The sequence below is a fragment of the Manis pentadactyla genome, chromosome 1 (genome assembly GCF_030020395.1).
Source record: "Manis pentadactyla isolate mManPen7 chromosome 1, mManPen7.hap1, whole genome shotgun sequence".
In the NCBI taxonomy this organism is placed as follows: Eukaryota; Metazoa; Chordata; class Mammalia; order Pholidota; family Manidae; genus Manis; species Manis pentadactyla.
In genome coordinates this window covers 198812220-198831587 of record NC_080019.1, presented here as the reverse complement: position 1 = coordinate 198831587, position 19368 = coordinate 198812220, and the positions used below count along the sequence as shown (strand labels likewise).

Sequence of the window (19368 nt, the reverse complement as noted above, 5' to 3'; positions counted from 1 at the left end):
CGCTGGAGCTGAGCGCGGCCTCTCAGGCTGCAGACGCGCAGGGCTCTGCTCAGGTCCTTCTCTTAGTAAAGCCTCTCCATTGTCCCTCACTTTTCTAGTCTTGCTCCCAAGCTTCCACCCTACTGGGAAGCAGCAAAAAAATGTTAAACTTTAAAAATGTCTCAGTCTAGTGCTATTTAAACAATCCTTTTTGTTTAATACAGTCTCTTTGGAAATGGTTAAGTCCAGGCCACAGTTCAACCTCCTAACAGCACTCTCCTCGTCTTTTCCTCCCTCCTCCCAAGCTGACCCCGGGGCCTGACCCTGGGAAGGACGGTCCCTCTGTCGGCCACCAGGGGGCGTGCCTTACCCCCAGGGCCACCCTGTGCAGTTGTGCAGGCCGTGCGCAGAGCAACTCCACGGGCACGTGGAGCGTGTACGCAGGTCTCCCGGAGTCAGGAGGGCAGCAGCCTGACCCCAGTCACCTCAGCCCCGCAGCCTCGGACCACCCAGGACGCCTTGGCTTTAGGACATGCTCTGCTCTGCTTCCCCCACCCCAGCAGCTTCCCTTCCCAACTCCCGACTTCTAGCCTCCCGGCTCCCAATTCTGCGTCGTGGCAGGAGTTAACTGAGCCCTCCCTGCATCGAAACTGCTTGTGGCGTATGAGGCCCGCTGAAGGGGTGTAGAAATCCCCTCCCGTCACGCCCCTGGCCTCACAATGGCCTCGCAGTAAGCAGGAGGTAAGGTTTACAGGCTGAAAACACACCTGCAGGTATCTCAGAGACAAGCCCTTTCACACAAACGTTATCATACACTTCTACGTCCGCCCTGGGCCTTCTGGAGTTTTCTCCCGTTTCATAGATGAGGAACCCGACGCTGAGGAAGAGAAACAGGGCCCTGAGTGAGCACAGAGACCCCGGGTTCCAAGCCCGGGTGGCCACATCCCTCTGGCAGGCTGATCATTTAAGGAGGAATTTGTCTTGAAAACTGTTTTTAAGTAATTTGTTTCAGCAAAAGAATAGCGGCCTCTCTGGTTCTCTTTCTTGGGCTAAAACTGCTTCCAGTCCCCATGTCCTTTCAGGCCTGCGAATATGCAAAGAACGACAGGAATGTCACACACCTGTGCTTGTGATGTGGCCCGAGGGACCAGGCCCAGAAGGAGCTACGGGCCCCACTCCGGGGCAGAGAGCACTGAGGTGGGCATGGCTCGGGCCCCACAGAGGGCCCCACAGAGGGCCCCGCGGGCGTCCCAGCCAGGTGGCCTGGCAGCTGGAGGAATGCAGGAAGAAGAGCCCAGAGGGCTGCGCGTCGGGCCCGCAGGAGCAGGGATGCCCGCGCGCTGGCCTGAGTATCCACTAATGCCACGCATCTAACATATGCGGGCTGGCACCCTGGGTGGCTGGTGCAGAGTCTCCGGCAGAGTCGACCTGCCATGAGATGAGGCTGTCGAGTGCTCCAAGGCAGCATTCACTCCGTGGGCACATGGAGCAGCGCCCCAGACAGCATGTCACACGAGGCTCTAGGCGAGGGCAGCAGGCGCGATCGCCCCTCTGGGGGAGAAGCGGGCACTGCGTTTGGGCTCAGAGCAACCAGGCGGTGCCGGCACCAAGGTGACACCTGCCCTGAGGGTGAGCAGAGCCTTCCCTGGCTCCCACCCCAGCCCGCCGCCAGGGCCGGGCAGAGGAGGGGCGGAGAGTCGCGACTGTGAGCCTTGGCTTGCACTTGGTAACTTACCAGACAGAAGGACTTCATGTAGGCAGCTGCTTGTCGCCAGAATTTCATATTATTTTTACTCTCAAGGTATTGTCTGTACAGTCACCTTCTATTTATGGCAAGTGGCACTGGTCACTCATTTATGTTATTACCATAAATTTTCCCTTTTAAATAATTTCTTCAATTAAAAATGAAAGAGTGCATTTAGAGACAAATTGGAGGTAGGTAGAAGGGTGCGCGCACAGCAGAGGCGAGGGGAACCTCGGGGCGGTGAGACGCCTGGGGGCCGAGCCGGGAGAGGGCAGCCGGAGGCTGGGCTCCCGATCAGCCCGCGGGGGCACGCGCTCCAGCAGGGAGCTCTGGGGACGCACAGGGCCCTGCTGCCCTGGAAACCAAGCTTGATCCAGGGGAGCATCCAGAACAAGGACTGGGTTACGACCGCCTGGGCAACGGAGCAGGTTAGACCCCACCCCACCCCCACTCTGCCGCGGAGTCTGCAGGGCAGAACCCGCTGCTCCGACAAGAAGTGGTTTTAAAACAAACAGAACGGGGCTCGCGGACCGCGACGGAGGAGACAACCCAGGGGGCTCCTCGGGGTCCTCACTCAAACGGTCTTTGGAGGTACACTTTGGGGACACCTGAGGACATTTGAATATGCAAATATGAATTTTCCTAGCGTGGTAATGTCCCTGTGGTTATAGAAAGAAAAAATGTCTTTATCCATTAACAAATAAAAAATAAAAACAGTCTCAGGAACAAACAGAGCAAGCTTTGGAAAGCTGGGCTTGGGAAGTTTCTCCTGGGATGAGGAAGGGAGAAATGGAAGCTGGAGCCTGAGGTTCCCAGGCCCCTGACAGGCTTGGAGCCACGGGTCCCCCGGGGTGGCGGCACAGCCAGCCAGGCACTCACGTCCCACTCTGCGCCCATGCCTGGGGGTGGGGTTGGAGGGCTTGGAGTGGCTCCGGGTCAGCAGGCCATGCAGAGCCCTGGCTCGGGAGAGCAGACTTGCCCGAGGACAGCCAGGCGCTGTCTGAAACAAGCAAAGGAGAGGGGCGTCCTGCATGGCAGGAGCTCAAGGGGGTTCGCCCAGTGGGAGGTAAGCCAGGCGATGGGGCATGAAGGGGGAGGGGAGAGGGGCCGCTGGGACACTGTGAGCTGCCTGGGATGCAGGTGTCCGGTGGGCAGTTAGACATGGATGGAGGCCAGGGCTGTCGCCAGAGATGTGGAGCCACCGTCACTGCCGCTAAAGGCGAGGCTGGGACCGCCAAGCCCAACGGAAAGGATGTCTGTGTCCTGCTCCAGGACACTCTTCACACAGGAAAGCTCAGACTCTTACATTTTTTTTTCAGTATGTTTAAATGTGGTAAAATACACATGACATCCAATTGCCCATCTTAACTATTTTTAAATGCCCAGTTGAGTGGCATTACGTACCTTCACGTTGTGCACCCATCCCCACCATCCATCTCCAGAGCCCCTCCCACCAGCTCCCAGGCTGCTTTCTGTCCCTAGGATTGTGACGGCTCCAGGGACCTCACAGAGGTGGCATCACACAGTCTGTGTCCTTCTGGGGCCGGCTCACTCCACTGAGCAGAACGTCCTCAGGGTTCATCCAGGTTGTAGCCTGTGTTGGAACTTCCTTCCTTAGTTTTTAAGGATGAATAATATTTGATTATATGTCTAGACCACATTTTGTCCATCCGTTCCTCATCTGCTGAGAGATGCTTGGGTTCCTTCCACCTCTTGGTTATTGTGCTACAATGCTGCTATGAACATGGGTGTGCAAATACCTCTCTTCCTCCCTGCTTTCCATTCCTTTGTGTATATATCCAGAAGTGGAATTGCTGGATTACATAGTAATTCTCTCTTTAACTTTCTAAGGACCACCATAGTGGCTGCACCAATTCCACACTCTGACCAGCAGCTCACGAGGATTGCACCTGCTCTGCACCTTTGCCCACACTTGTAAGCCCAAACTCTTCTAAGACCCTGCCTCGGACTACCCCAGACAGTCTGTCCATGGGTGCTCGGAGGCTGCAGAGGCAAGAGGGATGAACTGTTGGTGGAAGTAGGTGGATGGCAGTGGATGGTGTCAGGGGGTGGGATGGTGGGTGGGTATGATGGCTGGAACAGGGACGGATCAGTAGTTTGGTGGAGGGTTGATGGGGTGGAAAAGTAGAGATGCTATCAGTCAGGCTGGTGTGACTGGGAAACTCTGGCGAGCGCACGCCCATCCCCAGCCCTGGAGGTCCTCCACCGCAGCTATCTTGTGACAAACACTTCTGGGTTAGGGACCTGGATACTCGGTCCTCCAATCTAGGCTCAGCAGCAATGCCCCTCACAGCCAGAGATGTGGAACTGCCCCCTGTCAGCCCCAGGTGGGCCCCACCTGTCACCTGGCAGGGCTCATTAGTATTTGGATGGCCTCAGGCCAGGGCTGTCCTTCAGCCAAGGTCACATGGGCAGCAGGAGCTGTGGACACAGGACTCAGGCATTTAAAGTTCATTTCAAGTGGGCAGTCAGCAGGTAACTATGAGCCCCCTGGGAAGAGACTGGATGATCATAGGGATGCCCCAGGCACCTCAGACAATCCGTCCATCCCCCCTGGTGTTCTGCACAGACACAGGCAGAGCTCACAAACTGTACAAGACACCCTCCTCCATGCACAAGCAGTTCTCTACAATTTGCAAAATGCTGAGATGCAAATGGACTGAACCCCTCTTCCCACTAGGCATGTGATCTGTGTCTGGCCACTCAGAGACCCTCATCCTTCAGGCCAGAATGTTTGGTTCAAATAGAGACATGTGCCCTACAGTTAGTCCCTGAAATCCCCATCCAGACATGGGCTGACCAGAGCCACTGATTTTCCATTGTGTTTGCTAAACTGGCAGGGCTACCACTGCTTATTGGTGACCCATAACAGCCCCATGGGAAGAACCTGCTTGAGAGTGAACCCATACAGAAGACAGAGGGAGAAGGATTCCTCACCACTACATGGAGCCCCTGGATGCAGCCAAGCCTGAAGCCAGATGCACCCTTGGACTTTCCTATGGCATGAGGCAACCAGTTCACTTTGATGTTTTAAGCCATTTAGATCAAGGTTCTGTCATTTATAATGGAAAGGACCACCCAGCAAATATGCTTGGGTATCTCTTAGAGTGCTTTTCAGCTGGACTCAGCAGTGATGACTGGAAAGTCGATTTCTCAAACTAAGTAATATGACCCCATGTGAGTTGGTAGACAGTCTGAATCTGAATCCTGGCACTAGTGTCGACAGCCCCAAATCTGTGGGCAACCTCTCTTTTCCCCAGGTCCTCCTCTGCAGGCTTGGGCTGACAATGCTACCAGCGTGTGTTATCCGTACAGTCCAGGTTCTGCTACAGAAACACCAGTTCCCCAAAGGTCTGTGTCTAGCGCAACTGAGCTTTGTTCTGTGCTCATGCCATGGGGCCATGGCAGGCTGGCTGGAGGAGGGTCTCCTCTCCAGAATCCTCACTTCAGGAGGACTGGATGCCCAGCCCAGATGTGACCCAAGCCACTTCCACTGAGAACCTGATGATCGGAACCAGTTATGTTGGCTTGCCCTGCTTATTTTCAGAAAAATCACACATGCCCACAAGTGACACTGTCTGAGGGCTGCTGGGTCTCCAGGAAGGGCCCAAAGGTGTGCAGGGGGTGTGCAGGGGGGCCAAGGTCCCTTGGGGACATCTGCTGCTCTAGTCCAGTGGCTGCCAAATGCAAATCAGAGCCTTACCCCTCTGCCACCCAAAGACGCCCCCATCAACATGCACTTTTTGGCGCAACAGGCAAGACCAGTATTAATAGCTGATGGTTTTCATATTCCCGATGAGCCGCAGTGCTGAGCAATCAGGAGGCGCCTGCCTCCCTGCCACACTGTGCCCGGGGTGTAATTATGCTTGATCACCGCGCACTGAGCACTGATTGCAGTTCAGAGATGATCGCACACTTTCAGGCTGGTGGGGCTGGAGGCCTCCGTGGCCTGACGAGGGTAATTGGGGCAGAGCTGATTGTGCCGGAAAGCTGGAGGGGGCTGAGCCATGAGAACAGTCCACGTCACACCCCAAACGGGACCACATTTGCTAAATTTATTTCTGATGCGATTTCGTGGTAATTACACCAATTCCTTCTTTAGTAATTGAGCCTGGCGCTAAGCTCACTGCCTGCAGCCCCGGCTGTCAGGACGGACCTGTTTCGGAGCAAGAGGTACTGATGATGATCTATGGACCTCTTGTCTGGGCCCTTGGAATGGAACCAAGCACAGGAAGGCTGGCTGCTGCGCTGCCGGGGTACTCTGGGCGCCCCCCTCCTGATACACTGTGGCCTGCTTCTAGTCCGGCTTTGTCACCACGTGGGAACACCTGTGCGCCCCTCAGCTCCCACATAGGGATGACCCCTGCCTCACAGAGGTCTGAACCAGCTCATGCACCAGCCATGCTTGCGCAGTGGCTGAACAAGTGGTCAGTGGTCTTAGTCCCTCACTGCTGGGATCGGCCTGGAGATCAGGCACAGGGCAGGTGCCCCCTTTGGGGAGGCATCGCACATCCCGCCCAGACACAGGCCCACCTCATCCGAATGGTCACGTCTGAACAGCACACCCACCCTCAGGGCAGGCCTGCCCAGAGCCATATGCTGGCAGAGGCTGCACCAGCTTTTTCCCTCAGAAAAATATGTCAAATTCTCACTGGCTGGAACACGTGTTGATATTAGAAAAGCCAACATTGCCCAAACTGGGTTCCTTGGTTGCTAGACTCCCCACAAAAGAGTGCTCCTAGTCAGGAAAGTCTGAGAAACCAGCTCCAGCTCCTTGCTCAAGGTCGGGTCTCAGGACTGTGGCCTCAGGTCACAAGAGCACCTGGGGGGCCCCGGGCTTCAGGATGGGAACCTGCGTTTTAACAAGGCTCCCAGGAAGCGACTGCTCTCAGCCTAGGGCTCACAATCCTGCTGCCCAAGAACCACCTGGGAAAGGTATACTGTGTGCACCCCAGGACAACAGGACCCTGAGGGGCTCTGGCACTGATTTTCCATCCCAGCCAGAAGTTTCAAAGTACCTCTTGGTGCAGAGCCCCCAGATTCCCAGCACCTGCCAGCCCAGCGACCCGTCACCAGGGTCAGCTGCCACAAGGGTGGCCAAGGATCTGCCCCTGTGGCCCCTTCTGGGGGATGCCACGCTGAAAGCCGCTGGCACAGGAGCCCCGAGGGCAGGAGCTGCCCAGAGCGGGGATCAACCTGCAGCCCAGGGGGCCAGCCTCATGCCCTGGCCATGAGGCGCTGCCCCCTCCCGGCAAGGAGAACCCGGAGCCGAGAGCTTTAGCAAAAATGTTTAATCTGTCCTTAATGTGTGTGTATTTACAAGTACTAAATCTGGAGAACAGTAAAATAGGAAATAGCCGTTTATTTACACAATCCGCGGACCAAGCGCCCTGCTGGCATGGTGCGCCTGTGGGAGGCCATGGCCCAGGGGCAGCTCAGGCCGGTGGAGCCAGCGCTCTTCTTTTGGGTGGGGTCTCTGTGGCATTAAAGGACAGCTAATTGTGGGCTTTGTCTTAAAAATATCTTTCTCTCTAAATACATCTATTCTAGCTTGTGTAGCACCAACGACGTGAGCCATCAGATCCGGAACTGGGGGACCAAGGGGCAGATGCTCTCAGCAAGGCAGAGCCAAGGGAGGGCATCTCCATCTCGGCCCCCCAGGCCCCTCTTCCACAGCCGCCCCGCCCCAGCTCCTTGGGCCAGGGAGAAGCAGAGCCCCAGTGGCCTCGAGTCAGGAAGCGCAGGGCAAGCTCGAGGTATATGGAGAGGCCAGGCTCCCAGATGGAGGCGTGAGCTGTCCCAGGCCCTCCTGAGATGCATGTAGGGAGGGGGAAGCAATGGGCAGCAGGTGGAAGGGGTGGCCCACAGCAGGGCCGGTGATAGCAGCAGTGTCTGGGGCAGGCCAGGTGAACTTGCACCCCGCACTGGACCCCTGAGCCCTGGGGCTGCAGAGCGGCCTTCAGGACAATCACACCCACCCTTCTTGGGCAGAGCGGGGCCCCAAAGCTGGGCTCCTGCCAGGCCCGTCCCCACCCAGGCCAGGCCAGAGCTTGGGGCAGGAGCTGCTGCAGGAGGACACCGAGGTGGCGGAGGGGTGCCTGCATACAGCACCTGGAGTTGGGAATGCTGTGGGGCTAGGGGCAAGGAGAACGCAGAGCCTGAGTCCACAGCTAGCAGGAGGAAGGGGCAGGAAGCGCTGTCCTGGTCGGGGGCAGGCTGGGAATTGGCTCCATAGCTCATGTGTAAACAGATGCTGCTAAAGTGCTTGCCCCTGACCAGCGGTGCAATCTGCGGTGGGCACACACCCTGTCTGGGCTCTACCCCGCCTCCTCTGTCCCCTCTGCCCTGCCCACTGACCACCCAGTGACAAGACATGGCAGTTGAGCAGGGGTAAGAATGGGGCCCTACCCTCTGCAGGGGCCAGGAAGCCAAAGGAGGGGGGTTTAACTGGATTCTGAAGAGGCCAGCACAGGGGGGTGAGGAGCCCCATCCTGACCTGTGTGGAACTGGAAGAACAGGGGCTTCAATTAGAAGCCAGCATCCAGGGAAGACTTTGGGGGAACAGGCTTGTGCCTAGGCACAGCCAGGTGGCATCACAGGGGAGGCAGGTGTATTCCCAGGGACAGGAATCCAGACTAAAGCCAAAGAAACAGCCAGGTCTCTGACCTGACCAGCCTCACCTCTGGCTGCCCAGGGACGAGCCCCTGGGGGCCATGCAGGGGGAAGGCCTTCTGCAGCAGCAGGAGGCCTGAGCTCTGCTCCGTGGTCACAGGTGCCAAGGGACACCATGCCCCCCAGTCCCAGGAGCTCTTGGATTTCACGCCACTCCCTCATGCAAGGGAACAGCCCTGACCTGACCTCCAAGGTGTGCAGTCTGGCTCACGCTGCTTAGGAGGCAGCCCATGGGCACAAGGCTGGCCACAGTTAGCTGTCCCTTAAAGTCTGCAGGGATCTTTAGTACCGTCAAAAAAGTGAACTTGAAAAGAGGGGGGGCCGCTTCACAAGTGACTGATTAATTAAAAAACATAAAAAAAGGTCTAACAACCTCTAGTATTCAACACTTGCAGTTTTAAAAGATCAAGTCAGACTACACGCTAGCACAGTCATGCAAGAATCCACGGGCCCCGCACCCTAGAAGCTCTCGGGGAGCCCGCGAGAAGGTCTCTTTTTACGTCAGAACAAAAATGGGGTGACCCGCAGGTAGAGGGGCAGAGGCCTGGGGGTGCCCCACTTGGGGAAACTGGCCACTTTTTCCACGACCATTTGGTATTGCTTTCCCACTGTCTTAATTGTCTTATTCTAAATTGTAAAATTTCTCCTCCAATTAACTATACAGGACCCCACTGGGGCTGGAGACTGAGGCTTGAGCCACACACACACATATATATATATATGTATATATATATATATATATATATATATTTATGTACAGTTTTTTTTTTAATTAAAAATTTGTTCTCTCTTGCTCACTGAGGGCAGGATGGCCACTGCTGACCTCTGGGCCTCTGGTCACTGGCTCTCAGCCAGGCCAGCAGGTATGGCCCCAGGGCCTGGCCACGGCCCTAGCTGCCCAAGCAGAGTGCAGCAGGATTTCTCTGTTCCCCCTTAAAAAACCAAAAGCAGTCCCCCCAGATGTCCCACTGCTCGCGAGGCCAGCAGTTGCAGAGATGCTGGACCGGAAGCTGCTGGAAGGCGATGCGGAAAGCAGGGCCATAGAGAGGGCAGGAGGAGGGTGGCCAGGCTGCCCCGCCACCTCCAGAGTTGAGAGCTCAGCCCAGGGAGGCGCCGGGAGCGGGCGCAGCGGGGGAATAAATAACGGGAACGTGCACTCCTGACCTGGAGCCCCAGGCCCCAGTGGTTCCCAGAGGCACAGCCCTGAGGACAGAAAGGGTATCACCAAGTCCTTCTGGAAGTCACTTGGGACCTGCAAGCAGAACCTTCCGGCAGCCCCTCCACAGGAGGGAGCTGGGGCCTCTCTCTGGGCTAGGTCAGTGTGGCCCTCCGGCCCAGCCGCGGAGAGCACGCGGTGAATTGGACGATGGTAGTGATGGTGCAGCAGCAAGCATGGGGGCGCCGCCCCAGACCGACTTTGGCTCCCCTTGGCTGGGCCCTGGGCCTCAGAAACTGCCCAGGAAGCCGGCGAGGGCTGTCCTCTCCCAGCTCCTTGTCCTGGCCCTGCTGGCCCTGCAGCCCCTCCCAGCAGCTCCAGCCTCACCCCCAGGTCCTCAGTGGCCCCCAGGAAGGCCCCCGCCACACCTGGACTCCCCAGCCCTGCGATGAGCAGCTCTGGGCACGGCAGGCACAGCAGGCACGGCAGGCCCCAGCTCACCCACACCAGTAACTGGGAAACCACCGGGGAGGGGAGGGGAGGGGAGGGCCAGGAGAACGCCGGACTGCACAGCCGCCCCAGCGCACAGGCACTCGGCACAGTGGGGCGAGGCTGTCCCTGCGGACCTCCCAGCTCTGGCTGCTGGACACAGGCTGCCCCACGGGCCCTCTTGCTCGGCTCCTGCTAGGCGCCATCGCTGCTCAGCTGCTTAGGGCCATCGTGTCCACCACCTGCTCCAGCTTGCTCCGGAGCCGCTGCCGCCGAGCCTGCTCGTCCTTCTCCAGGGCCGTCAGGATCTGCAGAGGTGGGCAGGGGCATCAGCAGGCCTGGCTGGGGCCACCTGCTCACGTGACACGTGGCACACCAGGGGCGCAGGCCGGGACCCGACTTGGCAAGGGCTCTGGAGCAGACGCCAGGTCCCAGGCCCTTCCATTCTCCTCTGAGGGCCCTGGGTTTTGAGCTTGGCCACCATTCCTACCCTTGGTCCCCAGGACACAAACCCCAAACAGGGCCCTGGTCATGGCCAGCACTTCATGCCCCCGTGGTGCAGTGTCCCCACTGACAGAGCATGGCCACAGCCCCAGCCCCTGCCCCTCTCAGCCCCCTCAGCACCTGGCATCAGATCACAGGTCTGTCTCAACCCCAATGGCCCATCTCACTCAGGGAAAAGCCCCAGGCCCCTGAGGCCTGCGTGCGCAGTGATGGGTCCCAGCCTCAGTCTTGCCCGCCTCCTCCTGGGGGCTTTGATTCAGCCCCGGGCCTAAGTGGACCTATAGCCAGGCCTATGTGGCCCCGAGGCCCTGGCATGCTCTGGCTGTGCCCATTCTGCCTCTGCAGCCCTATGTGCACCATCCAGTTTGGTCTGTGAGTTGGTGCTCGCTCCCTGGGTGTCTCAAGGAACCCCAGCTCTGTGCACATGCCAGGGTGGCTTCCCAAGACCTCCCGACAGATCAGCAGAAAAGATGCAGAAGGTGAAGGGGCTGGCGCCCTGCCCTGGAGATGCCTACCCAGGCCCATAAACCTCATAACAGCTCTTGGGGATCACCCTCTCCACCTCAGGAAGACACTACCACCTGCTTCCTAACATGCATGGCCTTCCACGCTGACCAGAAGCACACTTCCTGACCTGCTGCAGCCCAGCCCAGCCCTGCCAGGCCAGCAGGAGTCATGACAGCATTCCCTGCCCCAGTGAGGTGGCCCACCAGGTGCAGAGGGGAGAGGTTGGCAGGGCAGGGGAGGCAGCAGAGCCCCATGCAGAGCTGAGCAGGGCCGTGTGGAAGGCCAGCACGCATGCCCACCTCATCCTTATACTTGGCGATATAGGAGTAGATCTCGTGCAAGGCGCTCATGCTGTTGAAGTGGCTCAGGTGCAGCCGGGACTGTTCCGCCAGGTACGCGCTCATGTCCTGGTCGCTGATGGCAGGCATCTTGGCAATGTCGGCATAATACCTGCGGGCAGGTGGGGCAGGGATGTGAGCCAGGCCCCGGCCCCCACCCGCCTGCCCACCCCTAGCCCGCCTCACCTCTCCACCCAGCTCTTGTAGCTGGGGATGTCCTTGGCGTAGAGCAGCTTGTTGGACGGTGAGTCCTTGCCCAGCTTGTGTTCGGACGTGGAGCAGGAGTCCATGAAGGTCTGTGCCACCACTGACAGGCAGGCATCCGTGATGCTGCTCTTGTGGATGTCGAACACGAACTGCGGGTTCTTGATCACATTCACCCAGAAGCGCAGAGGCAGGCTGTTGGGGGGCGCAGATCAGATGGCGCCTCTGCGCCCCTTCTGGATAGCAGGGGAAGGGGCCGGCCAGGGCCTCACAGCCCTCCTGGCTCTGCCTTCACAGTGGCCATGGATTTCCATGCACAAGGGGAAAGAGCCCCAGAGGAGGTAGGGCTTTCTGAGTGAGTGAGGCTGTCTCTGGCCTCCCAGCTCTTCCTAGAGAGCCCTCGGTCACACGTGGGCAAGATGCCCAGACCAGAGGCACTCCATCACCCTTGGGTGCCCTTGGTGCACAGCCACGGTCCTCCCAGGCCTGCATGCTTGCTCACATCAGGGGTCGCCTGAACCACCACTCCACCCAGGTGGGCCCTGCCAGCAAGACCAGGAATGGTCGAGGAGACACAGCCCCACCCACAGCCCACTCCTATACCCAACACACCACGTCTAACACAGCTGTCGGCCGGGCTACCTGACAGCCACCAGCCACTCAGGGCTGTTTAAATTTAGATTAAGTAAAACTAAGTGAAGATAAAAAATTCAGATTCTTAGTTGCAGTAAACACATGTAAAATGCTCAGTAGCCACACATGACTGGCAGCCACTATGGGCAGCACAGATCTAGAACATTCCATCATCACAGGAGGTTCCCTGGATGGTGCTGAGCTATGTGGTGCTGCCTACCCCTGGCACCCTGGGGAACCCCCTCATGCAGCATGGGCAGAGCTGGATGGCTAGGGCTGCCTCCCAGGCTTGGATGAGCAAGTAGAGGCTGGAGGGTGAGACCACCAGTGGACAGCATGGAGATGCACAGGACCTTCTGAGAACAGCCTCGCTGGGCCGCCCCTACTGCCCACAGCCTGCTGGGAACAGGGCTCAGTGCCAGCCTCAGGAGGAAATCTCCACACACCCCTCCCCCCACCCCACAGGTACCAGTTGCTCTTCCAGGTGTGGCGCACGTCTGAATCGTGTATCTGGTGCTGGTCAGCCTGCTCATCCAGGAAGTCAAACATGTACTTGATGGCCAGTGGCAGGGCTGAGCCTCGGTGTGCCGTGCTGAAGATGGTCTCAAAAAGGTCATCCACGAACTTCTGCAGCGTGCCCTGCAGGGGGCAAGGACACAGAGCTCCAGGGCCCCCACCAGGCTGGCCCTCGCCTCCTGGCTGACCCAGGCCTGCAGGACCGCAGGAAGAGGGTGAGCACAGGAGACTTGCTCCAAGCTCAGTCTTCTAAGGCCTGGACCCAGCCGTTCCCGCAACCCCACCGCCCACCCACTGGGACTGACCTTGGTGGCCAGCAGCCGCGTCAGGTAGATCTCTGAGACCATCTTGCTGCCACGGTCACCCTCCCGCTGGTCCAGGTGGTCGTGGTTCTTGACCAGGTGCCACAGCTTGGTGCCACTCTCCAGGTCGGGCGTGATCATGGGTGTGCGTGAGCGCAAGCTATCGGGGCTGCTGGCTGTACGCAGCATGCTCTCTGTGGGCACCGTGCACATCAGTGGGCGGGCCCTCCACACCCAGCGCCCACCCCTGGGTGGCCAAGGGCCAGGCAGCTCCCCTGAGCCTCAGTTTCCTCATCAGCAACCTGGGCTCACCAACCCCACCTCCAGGTTGTTTGGGACACACAGTGACACTAGGGAAAAGGCATAAATGATTGTTGTGTGCAGGAACATGCTGTCTGGGGAGAGGGGCAGCCCAGCCCTTGAGGGTAAGGCCAAGGTCCAAGGGACAGGCTGTGACAGGTCCTTCCCAGCCTGCTGCAGCAGAGGCGTTCTGCCCGCCCAGCCCACCAGCCCCTCACCGTATCTACTCAGGGACTTGGTGAAGGTGGACGAGTTAGAGATATTGTAGGCGGATGTCTGCTTGGGCACAAGGGCCACTGAGGACCCATCCGTCACCTGTGGGCAGAGGGCCAGAAGTGTGATCCACTGTCGGGGCCAGGATGACATCCCAGCCCCTCTCGTTCTGTACCCAGAGGCCAGTCACCTCACCATTCTGAGCCTCAGTTTCCCCACTGGAGCACCTCCAGGGCTGTGTGAGGCCTGGGATAGTCACATACGTGACCCCTTTCCTCCTTGAGATCTGCCACCCACCCACTGCCCAGGGACCTGGACACCAGTTTCCACACTGCCCAGAGCCCCAAGCCGTGGCCAGAGAGTTGAAGGCTGGGGTCACCTGGTAGTGAGCCAGCGTGTTCAGCCTCTTCCAGTCATTGTCAATCTTGGTGGTGACGTCTTCGTCCTGCAGGATGATGCGTGCCATGCGGCCCTGGCGCCACTCTGAGAGGGAGGGGAGCTCTGGAGGGCAGGCCACCCTGCAGGTGCTGCCCACCGTCCCTCCAGGATCTCGGCGTCGGGGGCAGGAGGGAAGGATGGAGCAGGTAGGGGGTCACAGATGTCCTGTGGGCACCCAGTGGAGGGTGCCAGTGGAATAAGGAAGGGACTGGGGCTCCTCCCTCCCTCCCGGCAGCCAGCGTGAAGCGCCTGCCCTTGCAGCTAAGCCCCGCGCCCCTCTGCTGCCCGACCCCTGGTCTGCCCTGCCTTCCTAGGCTCTCGACCCCTCCTCAGCCTGGCACTCAAGGCCGGCACAGTGCCCCACAGCCTCTCCAGCCACATCTGCCACAGGACTCCCAGGCCCCAGGTCGCCTCCACCTCCTCTGGGCCTCCCTGGCTTGGTGGGTGCCCCCTCTGTTGGACTCTCAAGCCCAGTGTGGCCACAGCTCCAGCGGCCCACCCACTCCTGGAGTGCCTGGGAACCCCACCACCCACTTCTCCAGTGGTGGGGCAGCAGCCTCTGAGCATGCCCCCTGCCCCACACTCTTCCCCACATCACAGCCCTTTCTGCAGACCCCTCCCCATGGCCACCAGCACCCTCCAGACCAGGGTCCCATGCCCGGCCTGTAAGGGAGGCCCGGCTTGGGCTTCCTGGCCACTCTCGGCCCCTCTGCTGCTCCTCGGCCAGCCGGGCACGCGCAGGCCCAGCACCCAGCCCCCGTGGCCACACTGCCCCGGGATCGGAGGGCCCCAGACTCACCCAGGTCCATGTCTGCGGCCTTGGGCCTCTGGGAGTAGGGAACACCCTTGTACACAGCGTCCAGCAGCTTCTCCTTCACCTGCGTCACTGTGTCACAGTTCAGTCCCTTGACTGGCACCTCGGGTGCGTTCTCGTTCTCGGGGTTCACACAGTTTAGGGTCTGCAGGCAGGGAGGGTGGACGTCAGCCCTCGCATCTGCGGGGGGTGCTGGGGGGGGGCGGGGAGGGCGGGCCCCTTCACCAGCGTCTTGTAGTCGATCTGCTGCCGGATGAGCTTGTCCTCGCTCAGGGAGTAGCGCGCCTCGCCCGTGATGGCGTCGATGGGGCCCTTCTCCATCTGCTGCTTGATGGCGCAGTAGAGCATGAAGAGCGGCTCCCCGGCGCACTCCTGCAGCAGGGGGCGTGTCAGGCTGCAGCGGGACCCCAGTGCTCTCCGCCCGCACCCCAGTGTCAGCACAGTTCCCACAAGGAGAAACGCGCAAGGCTTCCAAATCTTTTCGGAGGCAAGTAGAACCTCTGGTTCTGGAGCCCAACGAAGACGGTGAGACAGAACAAACAAGCTAAACAACAGGCCCGCTGCTCCCATGAACATCTGTGTGGAAATCCTCACACAGCCTTACCCAGGGGGGCCAGGAGCACATCAGTGAATATGCCGTGGCCAAGCGGGGTTCACGCCAAAGACCAAGGCTGGCCGGCTCTGCCCTGAAGTCTCTCCCAGACCCGGCCTCAGAGGGACCACCACACCAGTCCCCAGCTGATGCCCCAGCGCCACCCACTGGGGCCTCACTGAAGCAGCCAGCCCCACACTCGGGACAAAGCCCAGGCTCCCAGGCCCAGGGCAGCTGCCCAGCACCAAGGGGCCCGGGAGTCCACAGCCAAGGCCCTGTCAGGCAGCTCCCAGCACTGGGCGAAGGTCTGGTCTGCCCTGCCTCTACCACTCACCCTCTGGCTCCCCACACGGCAGCCTTGAAGGCCACCTCCTACTCCTCCAACCAAGCCCCTCCCACCTCAGGGCCTTTGCACCTGCTGTCCCTACAGCCTGAAATCTCTCCCTCAGATCTTCAGTGTGGACCAGAGCAGCCCGGATGAGTCTCAGGTAATCCTCGGGCACCAGGTCAGGCGGGCTCGGCCTGGCTGTGTCAACCGAGTGGCCCGGGGCCAGCTGCTCCTACTTAGCCATACGGCAAGGGGCAAATAAGCACTGGGAATAGGGCAGGGCTCTGAGTAGATGTAAGTGAACTGTGGCCCTGCTCAGCAACTCCAATGGGACCTCACTGAACATGACAGAGGATGAGGTGCCAGCTTGGTCCCAGCCCTCCTTCCTGCCCCCTCCACCAAGCCTGGCCCCTGCCTACCTCCATTTGCTACCCCTTCACGAAGTGGCCCCTGCCCACCAGCCCCAAGCATAGCTCTCAGACTGCCCTGCATCCACCAGCTTCTGCCTGCAACCTCCTGCACGGGGCATGTTCAAGATGACCCGCGGCCAAGCGATACAGAGAACACACACCCAGCCCAGGTTCTCAGACCAGATTTTTTAAACTGAGCCCCACTTCTCTGGGTGCACAGAATGGGGCTCAGACAGGGATCGATTCAACCAAGACGGCTGGAACCCAGCTGGTTAGTTCTCCACACCTCACTTCTTGTGGTTCACGAGCACCTTTCAGTGAGCACGTACATACTAGCATGGTCTTCACAGAAGGACACTCTGACAGAGAACGCACAGCTTTGCACTAGTGACCAAGAGTTCTGCATGAGGACACACCATTGTACGCTGGGCACTCACCACATGGCCAGGATTTGGGGATTGCTTATCACCTCCCAGGGTGGCCCTGGGGGACCAGCCCCACCCAGCCCGACTCCCCCACCCCTCCCATGGACCTCAGGGCATCTGCTCCCTCGGCCTGGCCGACTCTTTCCCTCCCTTCACACCTTTGCTCAAACCTCTCCATCCCATCCACGCTGCTCACCCCCCTCCACTAATACCCCACCCTTCCTACCAGTCCTGCTTTCCCTTCTCCACGTCTCTCCCCAGCCAGGGCAGGACTCTGCTCTGGGCACCTGGGAGCCACAGTGGCCTGGGCCTCAGAAGCAGCCTCTGTGGAGGACTTCAAGCCCCACTGCCGTCCCCAAATCAGTAAGGATGCCGGGAGCTAAGGCCCATGGCTAAGGAGCAGTCTTGGTGAAATTCAAATCTGGGCCACCCTCAGCAGCCATCAGGCTCCACGGCCCATCACCTCCTTCTTCCGCAGAGTGTCCCGGGGCCACAGAGACCAGGTGGGGGCACACAGGGACCGCACACACCAGAATCCACCTGAGGCCACCACCCCCACCTTGAAAGACCACAGGCCAATCTGTCATGCCTTCAGACTCTCAAGGGAACCCAGACAACCAGGTCTGGATGATCTCCCAGTTTCTCAAGTGCAGGGGACCAGTCCCACTACTTAGACCCTGAACAAAATCCACCTGGGCTCTCGTCCACCCTCCGCCCTATTCTGAGGATGGCCACGGGTCTCCAGGACACATCTTGTAGGGAGGGGGCTTTCCCCAGCCTAAGCAGGGGCTTGTCTGCGCGACCACAGGGGAAGCCTAAGCAGCCGCCCCCTCCCCACACTGGGACCTGCCTCCCGGCTGGCCCGGCACTGGTGCTGGACACACAGAGGCCCCTGCCCCAGGATCCCCGTCCGTCCTTAGCCCCAGGCTGGGGGCACAGTGCAGAGTCTGGGCCTGGACCCGCACTCCAGCTCAGCCGGACAGCTCCAGGAGGACCAGGGCTGAGGGGTGTGTGTCCCGGGGGAGCTCAGGCCGAGATGCCACACCCCATCTGAGCCCCTCTTGGCTGAAGCCCCAGCCCTCCAGTCTCCCCTTTCCCTCAAAGCCGTCACCTGCCCCCAGCACCCCACCTTAGACCTTCTCTCTTCCTGGGCACCCACCTACCTTGAGGAATTTGTACAGAAGGAAGGTGAACCAGTTGGTCAGCATCTTTTCTGCCACTGACTCGGTCCTAGGGACAGAACACAGACGGGGTGACACCCCTCCTGCCGTCAGTTCCACTGCCATGCCCACCCCCAGCCCCCTCTGAAGGTCAGGCCCTGAAACCCACAGGGGTCAGGCAGCTGGGGGGCTGGGACAGAGGCCCCAGCCTCCATCCCCAGAGCCAGGCCTCCAAATGGGACAACTCAGGTGGGACACCGACAGGCCTCAAACAAGGCACACCCCAGCATGGGGTGTCCGTGCCCGATGGGCCTGGGTCCCACTACCAACTGGGCAGAGGAGGCTGAGGTTCCCAGACTTGCAAGGGCAGCACCTCTGGGCTGGGCACCCCACAGGCCTCTGGCATCTGCAGGCACCCGCAGGCTCACCGCCGCAGCAGCAGCTTGGGGTGGTTCTTGCTCTCTAGGTTCTTCTCGATGAGGTCAGACAGCAGCTGCTTGAGCACGCCCGTGGCATACTCCATCTCACCCTGCAGGGCTGTCATCACGAGTGAGGCCACGTTGCCACGGTCGCGCATGGAGAAGCCGCGCTGGGCCTCCAGAGTGCGGATGAAGGTCAGCAGGAAGTGCTTCTTGGTCAGCAGCTGCCCGAACAGTGTCAGCGACTTCTCCACATTGGCCTGCACCTGGCAGGGCGGGGGATGGTCTGGGGTGAGGGGCAGCAGGGGAAGGCCCTCTGGTTGCGGGGCTGGCTGGGCCAGGTGTACCAGGGCAGGGCAGGGCCAGAGAGCAGGCCCTGGGGGCAGGGGACATGTCACCCGACAGGTCCCTGGGCTTCAACTGTCCTCAGTGGAATGGATGTGGCCTGGCAGCTGCCGGAGAAGCCCACCACAGGCAGAGAGCCCTAGTGTTGCTGGGGTAGCAGAACAAGGACCTCTGCAGTCAGACCCTGGGGCCAGCACCTCTGGCAGCCAGCTTAGCAGCTCAGAGGGGGCTGAACTCCATGCCCCATCCACTGGGCACCCCATGTGCACTTCTGTTGTCTCATTCTACTTTCACAACAGCCACCCATGCAGAAGCCACCCTCCTTCACAGAGGACGACACCCAAGTCCACAGAGGGAAGGGGCTTGTTCAGGGCCACATAGCATGGAGGTGGAAAAACAGGGTGGAACACAGGCATGGCTGGCTCCAGGGCCCCTGCTCACTCTCATCCACACCAAAGCTTGTGCTGGTAAGAGGTTCCCTACCAGCCTGGGCCAGAGGCCGCAGTGATGCCTGGCTCCTGGTCCAGACAAACAAGGGACAGGGCCCTGGTAGGACACACAACCACAATGCTGAGACCAACAGAGGGAATGGCAACCTTGGGCAGGAGGCCTGCCTGGGGAGCATGTGGAGTCCCTGGCACAGCAGCCATCCCAGGGGTGGAGATGGTGAGCAGACCAGGACAGCTCTGAGCCCAAGCCTCCAAGACAGGAAGGCCAGTTCAAGTTCAGCTCAAGAGAGACCATCCCACCAAGGCAGCCACATGGCAGGTGGGTGCCCAACACCCAGGATACAAAGATGGGACACCCCTGGCCGCAGAGCATGGCAGAACAGACTGTGAGCCTCTATCTATTCCCAGCT

At 59.7% G+C, this 19368-nt stretch overlaps 1 protein-coding gene across 1 annotated transcript in view; it reads right to left on the bottom strand.

The window, feature by feature from the left end:
• Positions 1–7019: 7019 nt before the first annotated feature.
• Positions 7020–19368, bottom strand: part of PLXNA1 (plexin A1) — a 47689-nt gene continuing 35340 nt past the window's right edge. The window contains exons 22-32 of the mRNA XM_036911592.2: positions 18174–18430; positions 17749–17815; positions 15056–15202; positions 14816–14975; positions 13958–14061; positions 13584–13680; positions 13069–13259; positions 12717–12886; positions 11597–11809; positions 11372–11522; positions 7020–10369 (exon numbers count right to left, since the gene is read on the bottom strand). Of these exons, the coding sequence (XP_036767487.2) occupies positions 10274–10369; positions 11372–11522; positions 11597–11809; positions 12717–12886; positions 13069–13259; positions 13584–13680; positions 13958–14061; positions 14816–14975; positions 15056–15202; positions 17749–17815; positions 18174–18430 (1653 nt within the window). The 3' untranslated portion in view covers positions 7020–10273. The remainder of the gene's footprint in view (positions 10370–11371; positions 11523–11596; positions 11810–12716; positions 12887–13068; positions 13260–13583; positions 13681–13957; positions 14062–14815; positions 14976–15055; positions 15203–17748; positions 17816–18173; positions 18431–19368) is intronic.